At 45.3% G+C, this 15,610-nt stretch overlaps 1 protein-coding gene across 1 annotated transcript; it reads right to left on the bottom strand.

The window, feature by feature from the left end:
* Positions 1-236: 236 nt before the first annotated feature.
* On the bottom strand, positions 237-15,474 carry itih5 (inter-alpha-trypsin inhibitor heavy chain 5). Its single transcript, XM_040150673.1, has 14 exons — positions 15,145-15,474; positions 15,013-15,057; positions 14,184-14,347; positions 13,644-13,745; positions 12,025-12,290; positions 11,379-11,548; positions 10,926-11,042; positions 7,884-8,055; positions 7,396-7,705; positions 4,539-5,212; positions 3,541-3,594; positions 2,680-2,796; positions 2,196-2,573; positions 237-753 (listed from the first exon to the last, which is right to left on the bottom strand). Exons 1-14 carry the CDS (start codon positions 15,256-15,258, stop codon positions 494-496), a joined length of 2,943 nt encoding a protein of 980 aa, XP_040006607.1. The 5' UTR covers positions 15,259-15,474; the 3' UTR covers positions 237-493.
* Positions 15,475-15,610: the final 136 nt, after the last annotated feature.

Raw genomic sequence — 15,610 nt, 5'->3', positions numbered from 1 at the left:
GTTGTGCGTTATGCATGTTGGTTGCGCATGTAGTCGTTGGCGCTGGGACAAGGGGTTAGTTACCGGGGTTGGTCTCTGTGGCAACCAGGTGTGATCTTCAGCTCAGGGTTGCCACGTTTAAGACATGTTGACATACATATTAGGTGTGTGAGGAAAAACACACACACGCGCGCACTCCCAAATGGGTGCAACGTTCAACGGTTATGTGTTTTTATGTCTCCGAAAACAACCCCAAAATTTGGGTTTAAATGTTTTATTTACAGTTACAAAATTATTCTAAAAAATAATACATATATAATTAAAGCATTACATTTCTATTAGAAATAGTAAAAAAATATATTCAGGTGAGAGGACTTTGAGTAAAGAGAATTGAAATGTGAAGTTTTGACGTTTGGAACCATTTGGATCTACTGCGGTGTGATAATTATGGATACAGGGTAAAAGGAGTTAAGTTGAATAACTGAATGCCGCACTACAGTTCATGGCTGTCATCTCACACTCTGTTCGTACCCTGTGGCCAGTCCCCTGTATCGAACATGTGTGACATCAAATAGTCCTCATACTGTCCGTCGATCAGCTTGGCTGCGTTATTTCTGGCGAACCAACAGTCCACGCTCTGCGTCCCGCTGAAGATCCGCCGGCTCTTCTGAACCACCGGCACCGAGCGGTCCCTCACCTTCAGGACCGGAGCGGGTTTCGTGTCTCCCTGTGCAGGAAGCTCTGCCAGTCCCACTTCCTCGTACAGGAACTGACCTGAAAGGAGATTGTATCAAAGGTTGAAGTTATTTTAGTCTCAGAGTTTGACTGATAGGAGTCTTTAAGGGGCTAGTCGGTTGAGTTTCTGCCCTTGTCTAAAACCACTGTGGCCATTTGTTCCCACAAATATAAAAGGATTCAGAGTTTCCACATAATTTTGTCAAAAGCAGTTATGGAAAATGCACATATAAAGTTAGGCTTTTGGTCAGTAAATCTTCATGATAAGGGTAAAATCTTGGCTTTGTTGTGAAATTGTACCGAAATGTGCAGAGCCTTCTTTTCTCCCCAATTTCATTTTTTCGGCCTTCTAGCAAATCGTGTCGCAGGAGCAGCTGTCTCCTCAAGATGATCAGTGACGTGTAGGAGATGCATCTCCGAGTGCAAAGCTCTCCTTTGAAGCTCACATTTGTTTCAGTGGGTTTGTTGCTCCCTGATGCACGGTCAGGCAGGTTTCACTGCAAGGGACGCTACTTATAAACTGATGAGAGGAATCTTTCCATGCCAAAGTAAAAAGGTTCTTTTCACTCTTTTCCTCAGGCGTGAAATAAAAAGTCAATGAAAACATATTCGGTACCTCTCTGGGCTGTGAGAGGACATTATTGTTGACGCTGATAGTTATGGGTCTCATGATGGTGCTATTTTTCGGTCAACGCCTAAACTACTGGCCTGATTACCCTTTAAATTTGGATTTGGACGGCTATGAAATTCCCCCCCTCATTTTGATGTCCCCTTGAGCTTTTGTCTAACACTATTATCCGGCTTAAATTTCAGCTTGATAAACACTTTAGCCATGACAAGGTCAAAAACGAATTGCTGGATTTCCATGGAAGTTTGCTGTTTATATTCATTGATTTCACCGAGGAAACTTCCAACACCACCCTTTCCTAAGAGGTTTTAAAACAGGCAGAAACTTACTGCTCTACAAGGGACCCATCCTTTTAGTTTAACTGCCCTTTGATCTCAGTCCGGACTTATGATTATTTTTAAATTGATTTACCATTTAAAAGTTTGTTTTATATTCAGATTTCCCTTTTTACTTTCCCTCACACTCCCATTAATAATAACGACACATAATCTACTTACTCAGTCCTTCACGCATGCACTCAAACGAATACAAATACAACCCCTAAACAAAAACCAACAAATACAAACCTGCCACAATTTAAGACAACTCGTAACCTCTCTTTCTGAACGTATTTGTAGCACTTGTCTTGACTGGATCTGGTGCAAGTCTTGGGACAAACGTCTCTTCTCAGCACCAAAAGTGGTGAGGGTTAAAGAAATGCAGTATCTGCATACTGCTTGTTTAGTCCGGCACTTTAATACTGCATGTTGTAATGTACTGTATTTTGTTCCTTCTGATGTCTGATAGCTTCAGGCTTTTAGGCCTCAGTGCCAATCAGCACATAATTAAAGGTCAAACCCTTGTTGACACTTACCCAGCAGGCCATGGCAGTTGTGGGACAGCCCCTTGCTGTTACCGATGTAGAACCCCAGATGGTCTGTCTGGTAGGGAGCGGGGTTCTTGTACTGATGCAGCAAGATCACGAAGCTGATGTTCCCTCCAACTGTCACCGTCACGTTAGACTTTCCCACAATGGACACTGACAGCGCACCGCTGTCCACTGCAACAGTGGAGTGGCAGGGCAGAACCATGCGGTCTCGACCGTCCAGGATGACTTTCTTTGGGGTCACCTCGATGTAGGCACGTTTGGGGTGATCCACCACCACGGTGATGGTGCTGAAGTAGGTACGCTGCTGCTTGTGGCTGCCCGGCGGGGCTGGGGCGCCGATTAGCTTACCGTTCACCGTCACACCTGGAGAACAGAATTGACCCACCATAAGCGTAAACCATTTAGAGCTTGCAGTGAAACACGGTTTTTATTGCCTTTCAGTGGTGTTTAACGGCATTATGAGACTTACCGGAGTACTTGTGGTCAGAGACCAGGCGAAGGACGTGTCCAGGCTCCCCGTTGATGTTAAAGCACACGGTCAGTTTACTGAGGGGGAACTCCACCACAAAGTGAGGGTCACCATCCGCTGAAGTTGTCAAAGGGGATTTGATGGTTTGAATGAGTTTGATTTGAAGGTATGGACAGAAAGATTGGGTTGCTGGATATAAGTAAACACCTTTGCCTGTCCTCGCATGGCCAAGTTGTCAGATTCTAAGGACTTCTGTTGCTGTGCGCTAGTGAGCTCAGTCTGTGTTCTATGAGAGAGTTTTAATTTATATCTTTAGCTGGGTTCTCCTCAGGTTTGTGAGAACCAGCTAAGATGAAGAGAGGAGCGAAGATGAGATGAGAGGGGATGATAGAGCAACAGTAATGACAGGGTCATTAGCCGTCACTAACTGCCTCTGATGAGGTCCTTCTCTTTACTGTAACTCTTTACTCTGTCCCATACTCCCACACTGCGTGTGTGTGTGTGTGTGTGTGTGTGTGCATGTTTGAAGTGCCACGTAGGGCCTGTGTTGGTATTTCAATTAGACCCTCTCCTCTTTTCAGGCCATGTTCAGAGGCATCCCTGAAACCTGCGCTGTCTGTGTGATCACTGCCGACTGTCTGACGAACATCCAAATTACAGACCGCCCACACAGAGAGTGTAGAGAGAGAGAGAGAGAGAGAGTCTACTGTACATTCCCCCTCTCCTCTCTTTCAAGTTTTACTCTGGAGCTGTGTAACCACTAAATATATGCTTACAGTACATAGGGTTCAGAGGGTATCGGATGAAACAGGCGGGGTAACACGTGTAGCTGTGTACATGAGAGAGAGAATGTGGAATCACCTGATGTTTTGGAGATGGTGATGGATTTCTTGGCCGGTCTCCTTTCAGTTTTACCTACAAGGAAGAAAATATTTATCTACTGCAATGAGTCAAAGGGCTGCCATTGTTTAGTGCTTCCTCTAAAAATCTTCCATATGAGTAATTGTTGGTGGGTTAGTTATTATAATACAATACAGGGTGTCTGAATAGAGAGAACAGTTTTATGGTCACATGGTCTGCATCTTCTCTCAAGGGAATGCTCCACCAAAAATCGGTATCGCCCACGGCCTGCTTGAGATGTGGCTCTGAAGAGTTTGTTGTTCGCGCCTTTGCACGGGACAATAGCTGCAGTTAGCCCGGAGTCACGACGGTTACAATGTCTTCCAAAGGTGACCCAGTTAGATGACGGAAAAAAGCATCAAAGAGTTTGCAAATATCTTGGAAATACTCATATGAATAGCTGAATACGTAGCTCTAAGTTTGCTGGCAACAAACAGAAGCTGTTTGTAGCAATATTTAGGCAACTTTAAGTGTGTTCATCAAACTATAGCTTAATAAACAGCCTGTTTCTCACTGGCGAAATTTGCTGTGTGAAATTAGCTGAATTTAGCTGACCCAAAGTTAGCAAGCTTAGTTGTAAGTGACAAAGGTGACCATCTTAGCAACTAACATAGGATTTTTATATTGCTATATTTTGTTGAACATATGACTTTTTGAATGTGTTGAACTGGATTATGGTGCAGGAGTGGTTTTAGAAGGCCCAGTGGAAAATTTTGATACTTCTCTTTTTTCAGAATCCAAGTTAACTAGAGTTGTCGTCCACCGCAAAAAAAAAAAGGACCAACTTTTCAGAATCATAGCGAGTATTTGATACTCAAAGCAATTTTAGTGGAGTATTTAGTGGAGAAGTTAAAGGTTTCAATCCCTCTAGAGACCATTAGTTCTTATCCTTGTGTTTGTCTTTGATAGCAGACTTTTCAGACACCCTCTGCAACAAAGTCTAGGAGACACAACCTCACCAATTGTGTTGCCAAGAGATGAAGTCTGGCTGCCTGGCTTCCCGTCGGGTTCCTGTGGCTCTCCGTCCTCTGTGTCACCTGGCAGCTCGTTGGCAGTTGCCATAGCCTCACCAGCTGCCGGGGGGATGGTGGCCACTGTGCCGTCAGCCAGGGCCTCAGGCTTCTCCACCACCAGGTTGGTGAGAGGAGTGAGAAGGTGGTAGGTCAGGGAGAGGTTAGTGGCCTGATGAGTGTGGTCTTCCCTCTCCTTGCTGGTTTGGCTGCGCAGCCGCAACCGCAGCCCCTCCTTGACACTCAGGAAACCCCAGACACGTTCCACAAAGTCTTCTGCTAATGAACTCAGGGCAGCCCCTAATGCCTGTGCACCCCCTGACCCTGGAGCCTTAGCACCGGATGCCATTGCTGCTGTAGCTGCCTTCACATTTTTCTCAGTCTCAATTTGTCGGTGCTGCAGGGGCACATCTGTCTCCAGGACGATGCTTTTGTCGTTGTTGCTGGCAGTAACCTGGACGTGAAGGGATTCTGCACTTTGGTTGGTGAGCTTTCCAGCGATCACAATCTCAGAACCATTGAAGTAGTTGGTGAACAGATGCTGAGTGACGTACTGTACAGAGTCCTGTGTGTAGTTGATCCTTATGTCAGACAGCAGAGGAGTTCCTATCTCATCATAGAACCTAGAAAGAGACAAGAAGAAATCTAGAATTGTAGTCGATCGTTGCAGAGATGATAAGAGGGCTCCGGGAAGAAACGCAGTCATCAGGCAAAATTTGATCCTGGCGTCATTTTCTGCGTTAGGGTTTGGTTAACCTAGGGCTACTAAAACCTCTAGGTTAAGGTTTATGAGGTTGTGTTCATGACTCAAAGAAACCAACATTCTTTGTTGGTAGGAGACGGGATGGAAACAGCGTCTCCGGGTCAAAGTCCAACACATTTTCAGGTTCAGCGGCAACAACGTTTTGCTCCGTCTGCATTTGCTTCGTCAGATCTGCGCAGTAACCTATTCTTCTAGCCATCAAGCAGAGCGCTTGTTGGTTTAGCGCCTTTGCTCAAGGGCACATCAGTGGTAGTTTTCGAGGAGGGGAAACATGGTTGCTATTCCAGATTTCATCAAATGTTTTGTTTATCCAAACGAGCCACCTTCCGGCCATAAACCTGCTTGTATAACCTCTTTAAGATACTACCACCCCACCTCAGAGTCTATGCACACATTCATAAAGGAGTGTGTATAAAGCAGAAACTGTGTATGTGTTTGTGTGTGCATAAGTCCTCTGTCCCATCCTTGTTGTCAAGCTGCAGTAAACTTCCTCACCTCTTAACCAGCGTGTTTGTTCAAGCAGGACGAAGGCTATTATCCGTGGAGTCTATCTGTTAACCCCGTGTACATACGCAGGCGCGGGTTTCACAACACGCACACATTCCTGCTCAACTGAACAAACACTTGGTGTGTCCGAGCGCGGAAGAGGTAGAGGAGAGGGTTGTGTGCAAAAGAGAAAAAAAAGTCTTATGAGAGAAAAGAGGGTGGCTGTTTTAGTCTGTGGCTGTCATATGCTGAAGTTGATTAAAGGGGTCTGTTTTCAGCACCGTCACATTTGCAGTCTTCGCTCCTTCGTAGCATGATGAGAGATGGAGGTACGTGTCGGAGAGGGAGAAGGGAGGGATTAGGAGAGCTAATTGCTTAATAAGAGCTGGATTAGACTTTTATGAGAGGGAAAGAATTGGACGCTAATTACTCATTTTAAGTAATATTCAGTTACATCCCGGTATAAATTGGGTATTCCTGTTTTCATTATTAATTTCTTTCTCTAAATGCCTAGTCTCTAGTATGTGTTTTGTGGGATAATCCTGTTTGATTAACAAGTGATTCCTGGGGAAGTGCAATGCAGAAATACAACAGCGTACACCAATGGTGGAGAAAAAAAAATTAATTTTGGAAACTTCATACAATCAGAAAATAGATTAAAAAATTCCAATGTGTCAGAATGGTGGCCAAATCTTGTATTTTCAAAAAATGGCTACCTCAAAATGTGGATTTCTGAACTTCCTGACAGCGTACGGTCAGAAAATGCGCTTCTGTTTTAGGGCCAGTTTTAGATCAGTTTCAGCCGGAAAAAATCCAAAAATGATGAATCAAATTTTTTTCTTCATCATTTCCACGGGCAGAAAAAGTAGATGTAACATTGAATGGGTGCCTCTAGCCAGTGTTATGCCAATTTTGAACCATTTTAGGGGCATTATCAGCTCCAGTTCCATACCACATTGTAAAGCAAGTCAGGGGGTAGTTTTAGACCAGACCATTTTTAGACCAGTTTAATACCAATTTTAGACAACCTTCAGACCACATTTTCAAACCAGTTTCAGGTCAGTTTTAAGCAAGTTTCAGTCCAGTTTTAGGTTAAAATTCACACAATTTAAGACTAGTAGCTTGGTCTTAAACGAGTCTTTGACTAGCTTGGTCTAAGACTGAGCTAGTCCGGGCCAGCGCTAGATCAGTTTCAGATATAAAAAGAAGATGTCTTCATTTCTCTGGGCCTAATTAGCTCTATGGGATTCATTGGCCCTGTAATAGCAGGTGAAGCCACTAGAATGTTTTGAATGTAAGTCATTTAGAAGCTGAGATAATGCACAATCCCTGTTTTGCTAGCCATTTTTAAAAATCCAAGGTGGCCACCATATTGACATTTGGGAAAATATTGCTTATTTTTTCTAAAAAAATTTAGGTTTTCAAAATCTTACGAAATCAGAATGAGAACTAAAATATATACATGATAACACTGACAATGCATAGGGCTGTGAAGAAATGTGCCATAACACAAGGTATAGACTGGATTCAGGGAGACAAAGATAAAAACACTCTTACCCTTTGAGCATAGCGCTGGCGTCGGCCTCCTCGTTGATGCGTCTCATCATCCCACAGTTTTCCAGGGCCATGCGTTCCAGCAGCCGATAATCCACGTCATTCCCAATCCCGATGGTGAAGATGCAAAACTTCTCTTGCACGGCTGAGCGGGTGTTCCCCAGAATCAACGTGGACTGGATCTCCCCAACAGTCGGCCGCCCGTCCGTCAAGAAAATAATGAGGGACACGCTGTTCGGGCTGGCGTCGGGGCCCGAGAGGTAATCACTAAGCAGAGAGGAGCCAGTCTGGATGGCACCATCGATGTTCGTGCCTGCAGTGGAGGGATATCACTGGGAGTAGAACTCATATGAAAATGTCAGGGATATGGAAATACGGTGAATTTTTCCACTTTCACCTCATAACCAGTAGGGTGAGTGTTGTGGGTTATTCAATGCAGATAAAGAATCGTGTGATGAAGAGGACAAACCCCAAGGACAATAAAGACTCACCTCCTGTGGGCATCAGCGTGAATATAAACTTCTTGGCGTCTCTGACAGTAAGAGGTGTGACCGGAACCAGACGGTTGGGCTGCCAAACTTTGATCCTATTGGAGAAGCTAATGAAGTTGAAGCGATCGCCGGGACGCAAATCCCTCAGAATGGTGAACAGAGCGTCTTTGGTCTGCGAAAGTCATTGCGAGAAAGAGGGATAATTGATTTCAAAACATCATGGTCAGTTGTATTTAAATACGAAAATGAGCGCGCCTGATTTGGTGCCTCATTTGAGGGAGTTAATTAAGGAACCCTTATGTTTGAGATTATTGCTCTCAATAAAGAATAGGGCACTTCAAGGCACTCTTCAAACAGATATAGCTTTATACTGCAAATTAAAATAACTTTTACCATAATCAAGTCTGAAAAACGGAAATGTAACTCCTAACCTCTAATGTTCTCAATGTCTCCTTCAAATTTCTTTTAAACCGGCTTTGACGTTAGATAACACTTTTATCTGTGTGTTCCAAGGATTCTTTGAACAAAAACTCATGTTTCTATTGAGTTAAACATTATGTCATTAATCAAGATGCCATTTCTTTTATGACTGCGGAATTGCAACAAATCCAATAGTTTCTCTACTGGATCATTTATTCCACGTTCCTCCATCCAAGTTATGACCTGGGACGCAAACTGAAATTAAGCTCTGTGGGTCCGTACATGTTGACAGGGGTTTTCTAGCATATGGAGTCTACGGTCTACATCCGTTTTATAGCTTGTGTCGTGTGTATATGTTCAGTTCTTGACACACAGCCTGGTCACGGTGGCCGGTCTGCAGTGTAGCCATGCATTATTGTATAACACATATAGGTGGAGCTGCGGTGGCTGGGAAGCAAACACACATACCCTCAGTCAAACTCCCTGCCTTTAGACAAGCTGTGGTGTTTTTCTCGCGCACCCACCCCATCCCTGAAATCAAGCCCTGGAGGCTGGTGTTAATAATGTTGAAATCTGCTGTCAGAAATAACCCTAAAGCAACAGACAGCAAGTTCCCCTGAATATTTCTGTTCATACATTTTTTATAAGGTTTTTTTTTTTTGTTGTTAATTTATTTTACCCTTCATGTAAAGAAAAACCTGTCCCGTTTTTAGCTCGACTACTGTCCTGCAGCTGTCACTGTATTCAGTGGGTTTTGAATGGAGTCCATATGTTATGTTCTACAAAACTGCAGGGACTGTGTGTAATCCTTGCGTTGATGCTAACACAAAAATCCATTGGAAAGTTAACCATTTCCCGTGCAAAAGAGCTTTTTCCTCCAATAAAAATGTTGTTTTTGCCTGCATAAATTAGATTTTCTCCCAAAAACTGGATTAAAAAAAAACCCTAAAATTTTCTGCATATGTAGACTTTTGCTACTTGCTGATGATTTGGGACCAGGGCTTTTTAATCACACCATGAAACTTGATACCACATCGTCAAGTTCTTCTTAAGTTCCAGATCTTAAAAAATAAGTAATATGTACATAGACTTGAAGACGTCTTCCTACTTTTCTCTCTTGGAGTTTCACACTTTCAGCATCTCCAGATCTGCAGCCCTGGTGAGCGTGGGTGTGATATATAATTTGGTGCTGGGGGGGGTTTACAGATGTCTGTATGGGCTGTATACAGCAAGGGTCAGAACCACAGACTGACCTACACTGAAACCCTCTATTGTGAAGCCACATCAAAACACACTTGGTGTTCTGTTCCTGCGGCCCCGCTGGGGGCTGGCGACGAGGGTGGGGGCTGGATCGAGGGGTCGAGGGTGCTGATGTCTACAAGGTTCCATTACCCCATAGGCACTGACCTTCCCTCACAGCACGGCCTTGTGCTGTATGTTTCCACTTTTCCTTCTCGCTGGAAATCTGTTTTCCAGTTTCTCCGCGCTCGCCTCTTTCTGCACTCGCTCGCGGCAGCTGCAGGGATCAGCTCTTGAGTCTGGCTGAGGGGGATTACCGTGCTATTACAGATGGAGGAAAAGCTCTGATAATGATATTCCAGTGTGGGAGTGAGGAGGTGGTGAGTCAGGTTTCTGACACAATACAGCTAATGAAATTCTGCTTGAAAACACTATAAACTGCTTTGTAGGGGAAGCAAGGCCAACTGAAAATCCACCAGATTTTCCCTGACAGGTTCCTGAAAAATAACAATGATTTTATATCTTGTACGTCTGCTCCAAGGTGGAACTTTGCCAAAGTTTTTATTATTTTGGCATATTTTATCCCATTTACTACTAATACTGTAAACTCTACATTTGTCTGTCACGTTATTGCAGAGCCATCATTTTTCAAACAGACATTTGCTAGAGATATTTAATCCATCAGGATGAAATCTGACAAAATACCGTCGACTCAAGGTCTACTTCCTAGCCTTTTTCCAGGGCTTTCGACTGCATCTCACAGCCCTGATCAACAGGTGGATTTTCTCAGGAACCCCCATCTACCGATGAAGACCATATCATGACTGTCAACGGGTCCCGTATAAGCTTATACTGTAAGTGAACCAGGGTCAAGAACGACAATTAACATTCTGTTGTCTAAATTGTGTTTTTACTGAATAAAAATGCGGTTAAACGACCTGATTAAATACAAGAAGCCACCAAGTTTTTCCTGGCAGTTTATGTTTGCGTGGTTTGGTTCTCTCAACAGCGCCACTAGTAATCTTCAGCAGTCAAGCCTCTAATTTCAGATGTCAGAGCTTCCAGTAAGCAATCGAATGCACCTTCACGGGACGTTCTCAAATCAAGTTTAACTGCATTATCACGCAGGACAATAAATTCATCAAAAAATAAAGGCAACGGACTTTTAACTGTGATGAATCATTAAAAATAAGCTTTATTTTTCCCCACGTATATTGCAACACAATACTGACCTGATCAGAAACCAACGACTGCTGTAAAAGAGGGGAAAAAAATGCACCTGAGCCTAAACCTAGAGCGAGAGAGCAGGGTGCACGCGCTGATACTGACTGACTTTAGCAGAGGACATTCGTTATCATCTCACGGGATATGTAGGCGCTTTACCTGTCTGATCTTTGTCCCCAGCATGGAGGCACTGGTGTCGATCACAAACACCACATTCTTTGGCACGACAGGCAGGTCTTTGGGTGCGAAGTAGTGGACAAAATGGCCGTTTAGCACCTGGGGGAAGACGGGAGTTTAGACGAGAGCGGGAGGCAGTGAGATCGGTTTCAGTGGTCGGGTGTGATTGTGACTGAAAACGTAGCACTGCTCTGAAGACAGACAGAAGAGTTTGGCGGCGGAGTCAGGCTGGTGGCAGGAAGCCAGATTACAGAGTAAATGAATGGGTACCAGGGGGGCGGATGAGGTGTGTGTGTGTGTGTGTTATGTGTGTGTGTAGCTGGATGGGAAATTTGAAAACTGGGTTTCTTTATCCAAACCTTTACTCATCTCTGTGTTTATTTTCTGTGTTTGCGTGTCAAGGTTATTAAATGGAGACGTGATCTGTGCTCTCACCTGAATGTCTCCTATCCCCATGTCTCTTTGGACATCGTAGCGGATCACAAAGTCTCCCAGGATGCCGTTGGTGGTGATCTTGGCCTGTTGGACGATGTTGGGGCTAAAGGTGATCTTGCAGATGTTGTTTTCGTTTTTGATCACAGTGGTGACGGGAGGCTCGGGTTTGGCTGGAGCACAAAGAGAGGAAGTGCGTGTTTTGGCCTTGCGGCACGAGAACAAAATCCTGAAATGGGTAAAGTGGCTGTGACCGAGGGACGAATAAATACTGCTGGCACTCTGAAAATGGTAACTGTGTACTTTTTATGAGCCTGGCAAAGACAAATCCAGTTTTAACATGAAGAAAAGGCATTTATATTCTTTATTTTTATTTAAATTCCGTATCCTGACAAATAGTTTATGATATTAATACATTTTAACACCCCTCCATCCCATTTTTGAAACCATTTGGTTGCATTACCTGTTACTGAGAGCATATGGAGTAGAAATGTAAGAATGAACATTACATTACATGTAAATTATGATCGAAATAACAGCAGTTGGACAAAAAAAAAGGAAAATAGCGTAAAATAAGAAGGAAAAGCTGCAAAAATATGAAACATATAACGTAATTTACTGATAGAATATTAAGATGTTATCTGTAAACCTGGTATCTTGGGTGCATTAGGCACATTTGCGCTGCTCCGGCCGTTGCGGAGCGGCAAAACCTGCAGGTCCGTGATGAGGGAGTGGTCGGCGACGGTGACGTCCAGGCTGAGGCGGCTGACCAGCTGCAGCGGCCGCAGGCGGGTCGTGTGCTCGTAGCGTCCCAGGCGGCGCTGCAGAAGCTCCTCGTAGGTGAGCAGGAAGACCGCCCGGTTCCTACCCGGTATGTTGGCCGCCATCCTGAACACCTCCACCTGCGGCTCAGGACTGGGCGGCGGGAGAGGAGGGAAGAGTGGCAGTTTACAGTCTTCACAGTTGAAAGGGGTAGCTCATTGTGGGGAATACCTTTCTTCCCCCTACTTCCTGAGAGTTAGATGAGAAAATGAATGCCACTCTTGTCATAGAGGTACAAGCCGGCTTCTTGTCGTCACCACGAGGTGCCAGGGAACCAGCTGAGAATCCAGAAAGTTACTTTAAACCATTGTGACACAACTTGTTAGTGACCCAGCCTAGCTGCCCTCCCCCCCAGGCTTCCAGTCTTTATTCTGAGCTAAGACACGTAGCTGCTGGCTGCAGCTTCATATTTACTTACATACCTGAGAGTGGTACTGATCTGCTCTTCTAACCCTTGGCAAGAAACCTCCCAAAACGTCGAACCATTCCTTTTACACAGACACATAAAATCACTATAGTGTGCTTCAGGAACTACTTGTGGTAAATAAAAGTCGAGAACCTAAATCGACCTTAATTGACCTTAATTGACCTTAGAGGTGTATTGCTCAGGGTCAATATGACCTAGGTGTCTTCTTCATCTCCAGCTCTTATTAAAGATGATTAGAGCATCTTTCGCTTTCGGTTCAGATTTCATACTCTTTTGTTTGCAGTAAAATTTTACATTATCCATATACGAATACGTCTAAACTTCTAAACACGGAAGACTTTGCTTTCTGTAGCCGTTTACGCGATTTCATCTGGCTGCTTTTTTTTTTCTTCTTAATCCAGCTCAGGTTCTCCCCGCGTCTGGATTCAACTGTAAAGGTTGAGCTGAGCAGAAATGGAGAGAGCAACAGCTGCAAACAGACAAAATGGAGATACAATACTTAAGAGAAGAGGAGAGGCGCCGGAGCAATTACAAAAAGAAGGTGGAGCGGTGAAGTGAACACTCCAAGTGGTGATATCATGAGTCCCCTCGTTCCTCCTCCGGCTCTGAGACGGCGAATCACAAAATCTCGTTTAATGAAATGTCAATCTTCACATGACAGCTGGAAACGTGATGTCACTTCTTCCATACTTCACTTCTTGGGTCACAGGTTTCTTTCTTTTTTCTTTTCTTTTCTTTTCTTTTTTTTGGGGGGGGGGTCCAGTCTGTCCGCTCAAGCAAAAAAAAAAAAAAAACACAGACTGTGGCCGCCAGGTTTTGGTAAGAGAGGTTTGAGTTGGGATGTTATCAATCTGTGTTTGCAAAATAGGAACATTAGAGGGAGTGAGTGCTGCTGTGTAATTAGGAGGAGACGCCAGACCATAGGTATGTCCGCACACATACTGAACCACGCACGCACGCACGCACGCACACACACACACACACACACACACACCCACACACTCTCAGGTTTCTCTTACCTTGCGCCACCTGACCCTTTGTTCCTGGGTTTGCCGTTCGCCTGTTTGACCCTCTTCTCCTTCGGCCTGACCTCGCTCTGGTAGACACGCCCTCCGATGATCCTGGTTCACGGGGGGCAAAGGTCGAGGATTAGAGCGTTTGCTCATATTCAGGGCCACCTATTGTCAACATCATAATCAAAACGCGGCCGAAAAAACACCATAAACCCTTCCAGCCACTAAATCCTGTTGTAAGGCTGTTTTCACAAAACACCTCCCAAAACCCCCAGGTCTGCTTGGATTGACCCATTTCTGGGGACAAACGCAAGACCAAGACAAAAGACCGACATGGATGATGTTATTATTTGGTGACTTCGGTTCTAAAGGTGCACCATTTTCTGCTGAGGAGATTTCTTTGGTTCATACATGGCTTCATCTCTTGCTTTTCCAACTCAATGAAACGCTTTTCATACTCATGATAGGACTCGAGACCCTACTAGATACGAGGTTCACAGGCGACACCCTCCTCGTCGCCGCTCGGGTGACCCGTGGGACTCTTACATGGTGAAGTTGGAGACGTAGGCGTCAGCGGGGATCGGAAACTGGAAGACGCCCTCGGTGGCGGCGGAGTGCCGGTTGAGCATGGCGCAGTACACCGCGGTGAAGGCGTAGCGGGAGATGATGGTGGTCTTGATGGAGAGCTCCTGGATGTGAGGTTTGGTCTCCTGCAAAGGAAACGTTCAGAGACCATCACTGCGGAGCCGCCAACACCCAAATACGACCCGGACCGGTGCCACCGGTGCTACACTTGGCACGATTTTACGCATCACTGTTTGCGCATATTGATAACTGCCTATACCGGTTTTGTTCTTCAGCCGACACGACTCATGCCAGGAAAGCTGGACTTCAGTGTAGTTGCAGTCACGAAACGGCCAGTGACATTTGTTCCCATGAGCTCCGGTCCGGCGCGTTACGGCTCCTCTGGCACGTCTGCGCGCCTGGCTGATCTCTGTGCGTCACGCCCAAAGCGCCCAAAACGTTTGGGATGACAAAACTCACATTTTCTCAATAAGCTAAACTAGGTCAGGCCGTGGACAATATCGAGCTTCTCTGTAATGAGACGTTTTCTTAACGCCGCGGAGGTCAGTTTGTCTCCAAAACTCTCGGCGCACTGGCAAAACACAAGATATCAGCAGCCTGTTGGACCAGTGTGACACATTTCCGTTTCTATCTTCGCTTTCCATTAAAATATATATATATATATAAATATCTTTTTAAAACAAGTGCAAGAATACTTTTGGACTCGCAGCTTTAATCTCTGAATTAAAGGAACCAAAATCGGTAAAACGCTCAAACAGCGTCATATCTCTGCGGCAGGTGGTGACTTTACCTTGGATAATATAGTTTTCACCTGTCGAGGGACCCTGCGCGGTGCCTGTGGGCAACAAGGGGAAAAAAAAGGTCATGTGAGGAAATCCAGACACCAGAATGTGCCACACTTTGGTCTTTTAAAGTCTCTTACAACGTCTAAATCGAAGTCCGCCAAGTCGGAATCCGCAACGTCTTCGAACTGGGATTCGTCCAGTTCTCCCAGCACACGCGGGCAGACGCATAACAGCAGAGTCAACAGCAGCATCTCGGGGGTCCTGCGCTCAGTCGAAGCTCAAAGGGGCGAATGGGACATTATCTCCCCAGCGCGCGGCGTCTCCGAGTCTCCGTCCGTCCAGATCAGAGTGGCCCGGACGGAAGAGTCGCACGGTGTGGGGGGCTAAAACGCACGCCCACCCACCGGAGGAGAGAGAGAGAGATGCAGCGTTTTCCGTCCCCACTCCCGGATGAGTGGCAGTTCGTGCTGCTGCTGCTGCTGCCCGCCGCCGCCTCTAGGGAGCGTCGGAGGCTTTGCAATCAGGGGGGGGGGCAGAGACAAGTGTGTTCCCCTCGTGATGGCGACCGGGGATCCAACTTACAGCCCTGGCCTCCGGAGGGCG

Source organism: Xiphias gladius, chromosome 2, assembly GCF_016859285.1.
Source record: "Xiphias gladius isolate SHS-SW01 ecotype Sanya breed wild chromosome 2, ASM1685928v1, whole genome shotgun sequence".
Classification (NCBI taxonomy): domain Eukaryota; kingdom Metazoa; phylum Chordata; class Actinopteri; order Istiophoriformes; family Xiphiidae; genus Xiphias; species Xiphias gladius.
This window is presented reverse-complemented; position numbering and strand designations above follow the sequence as displayed.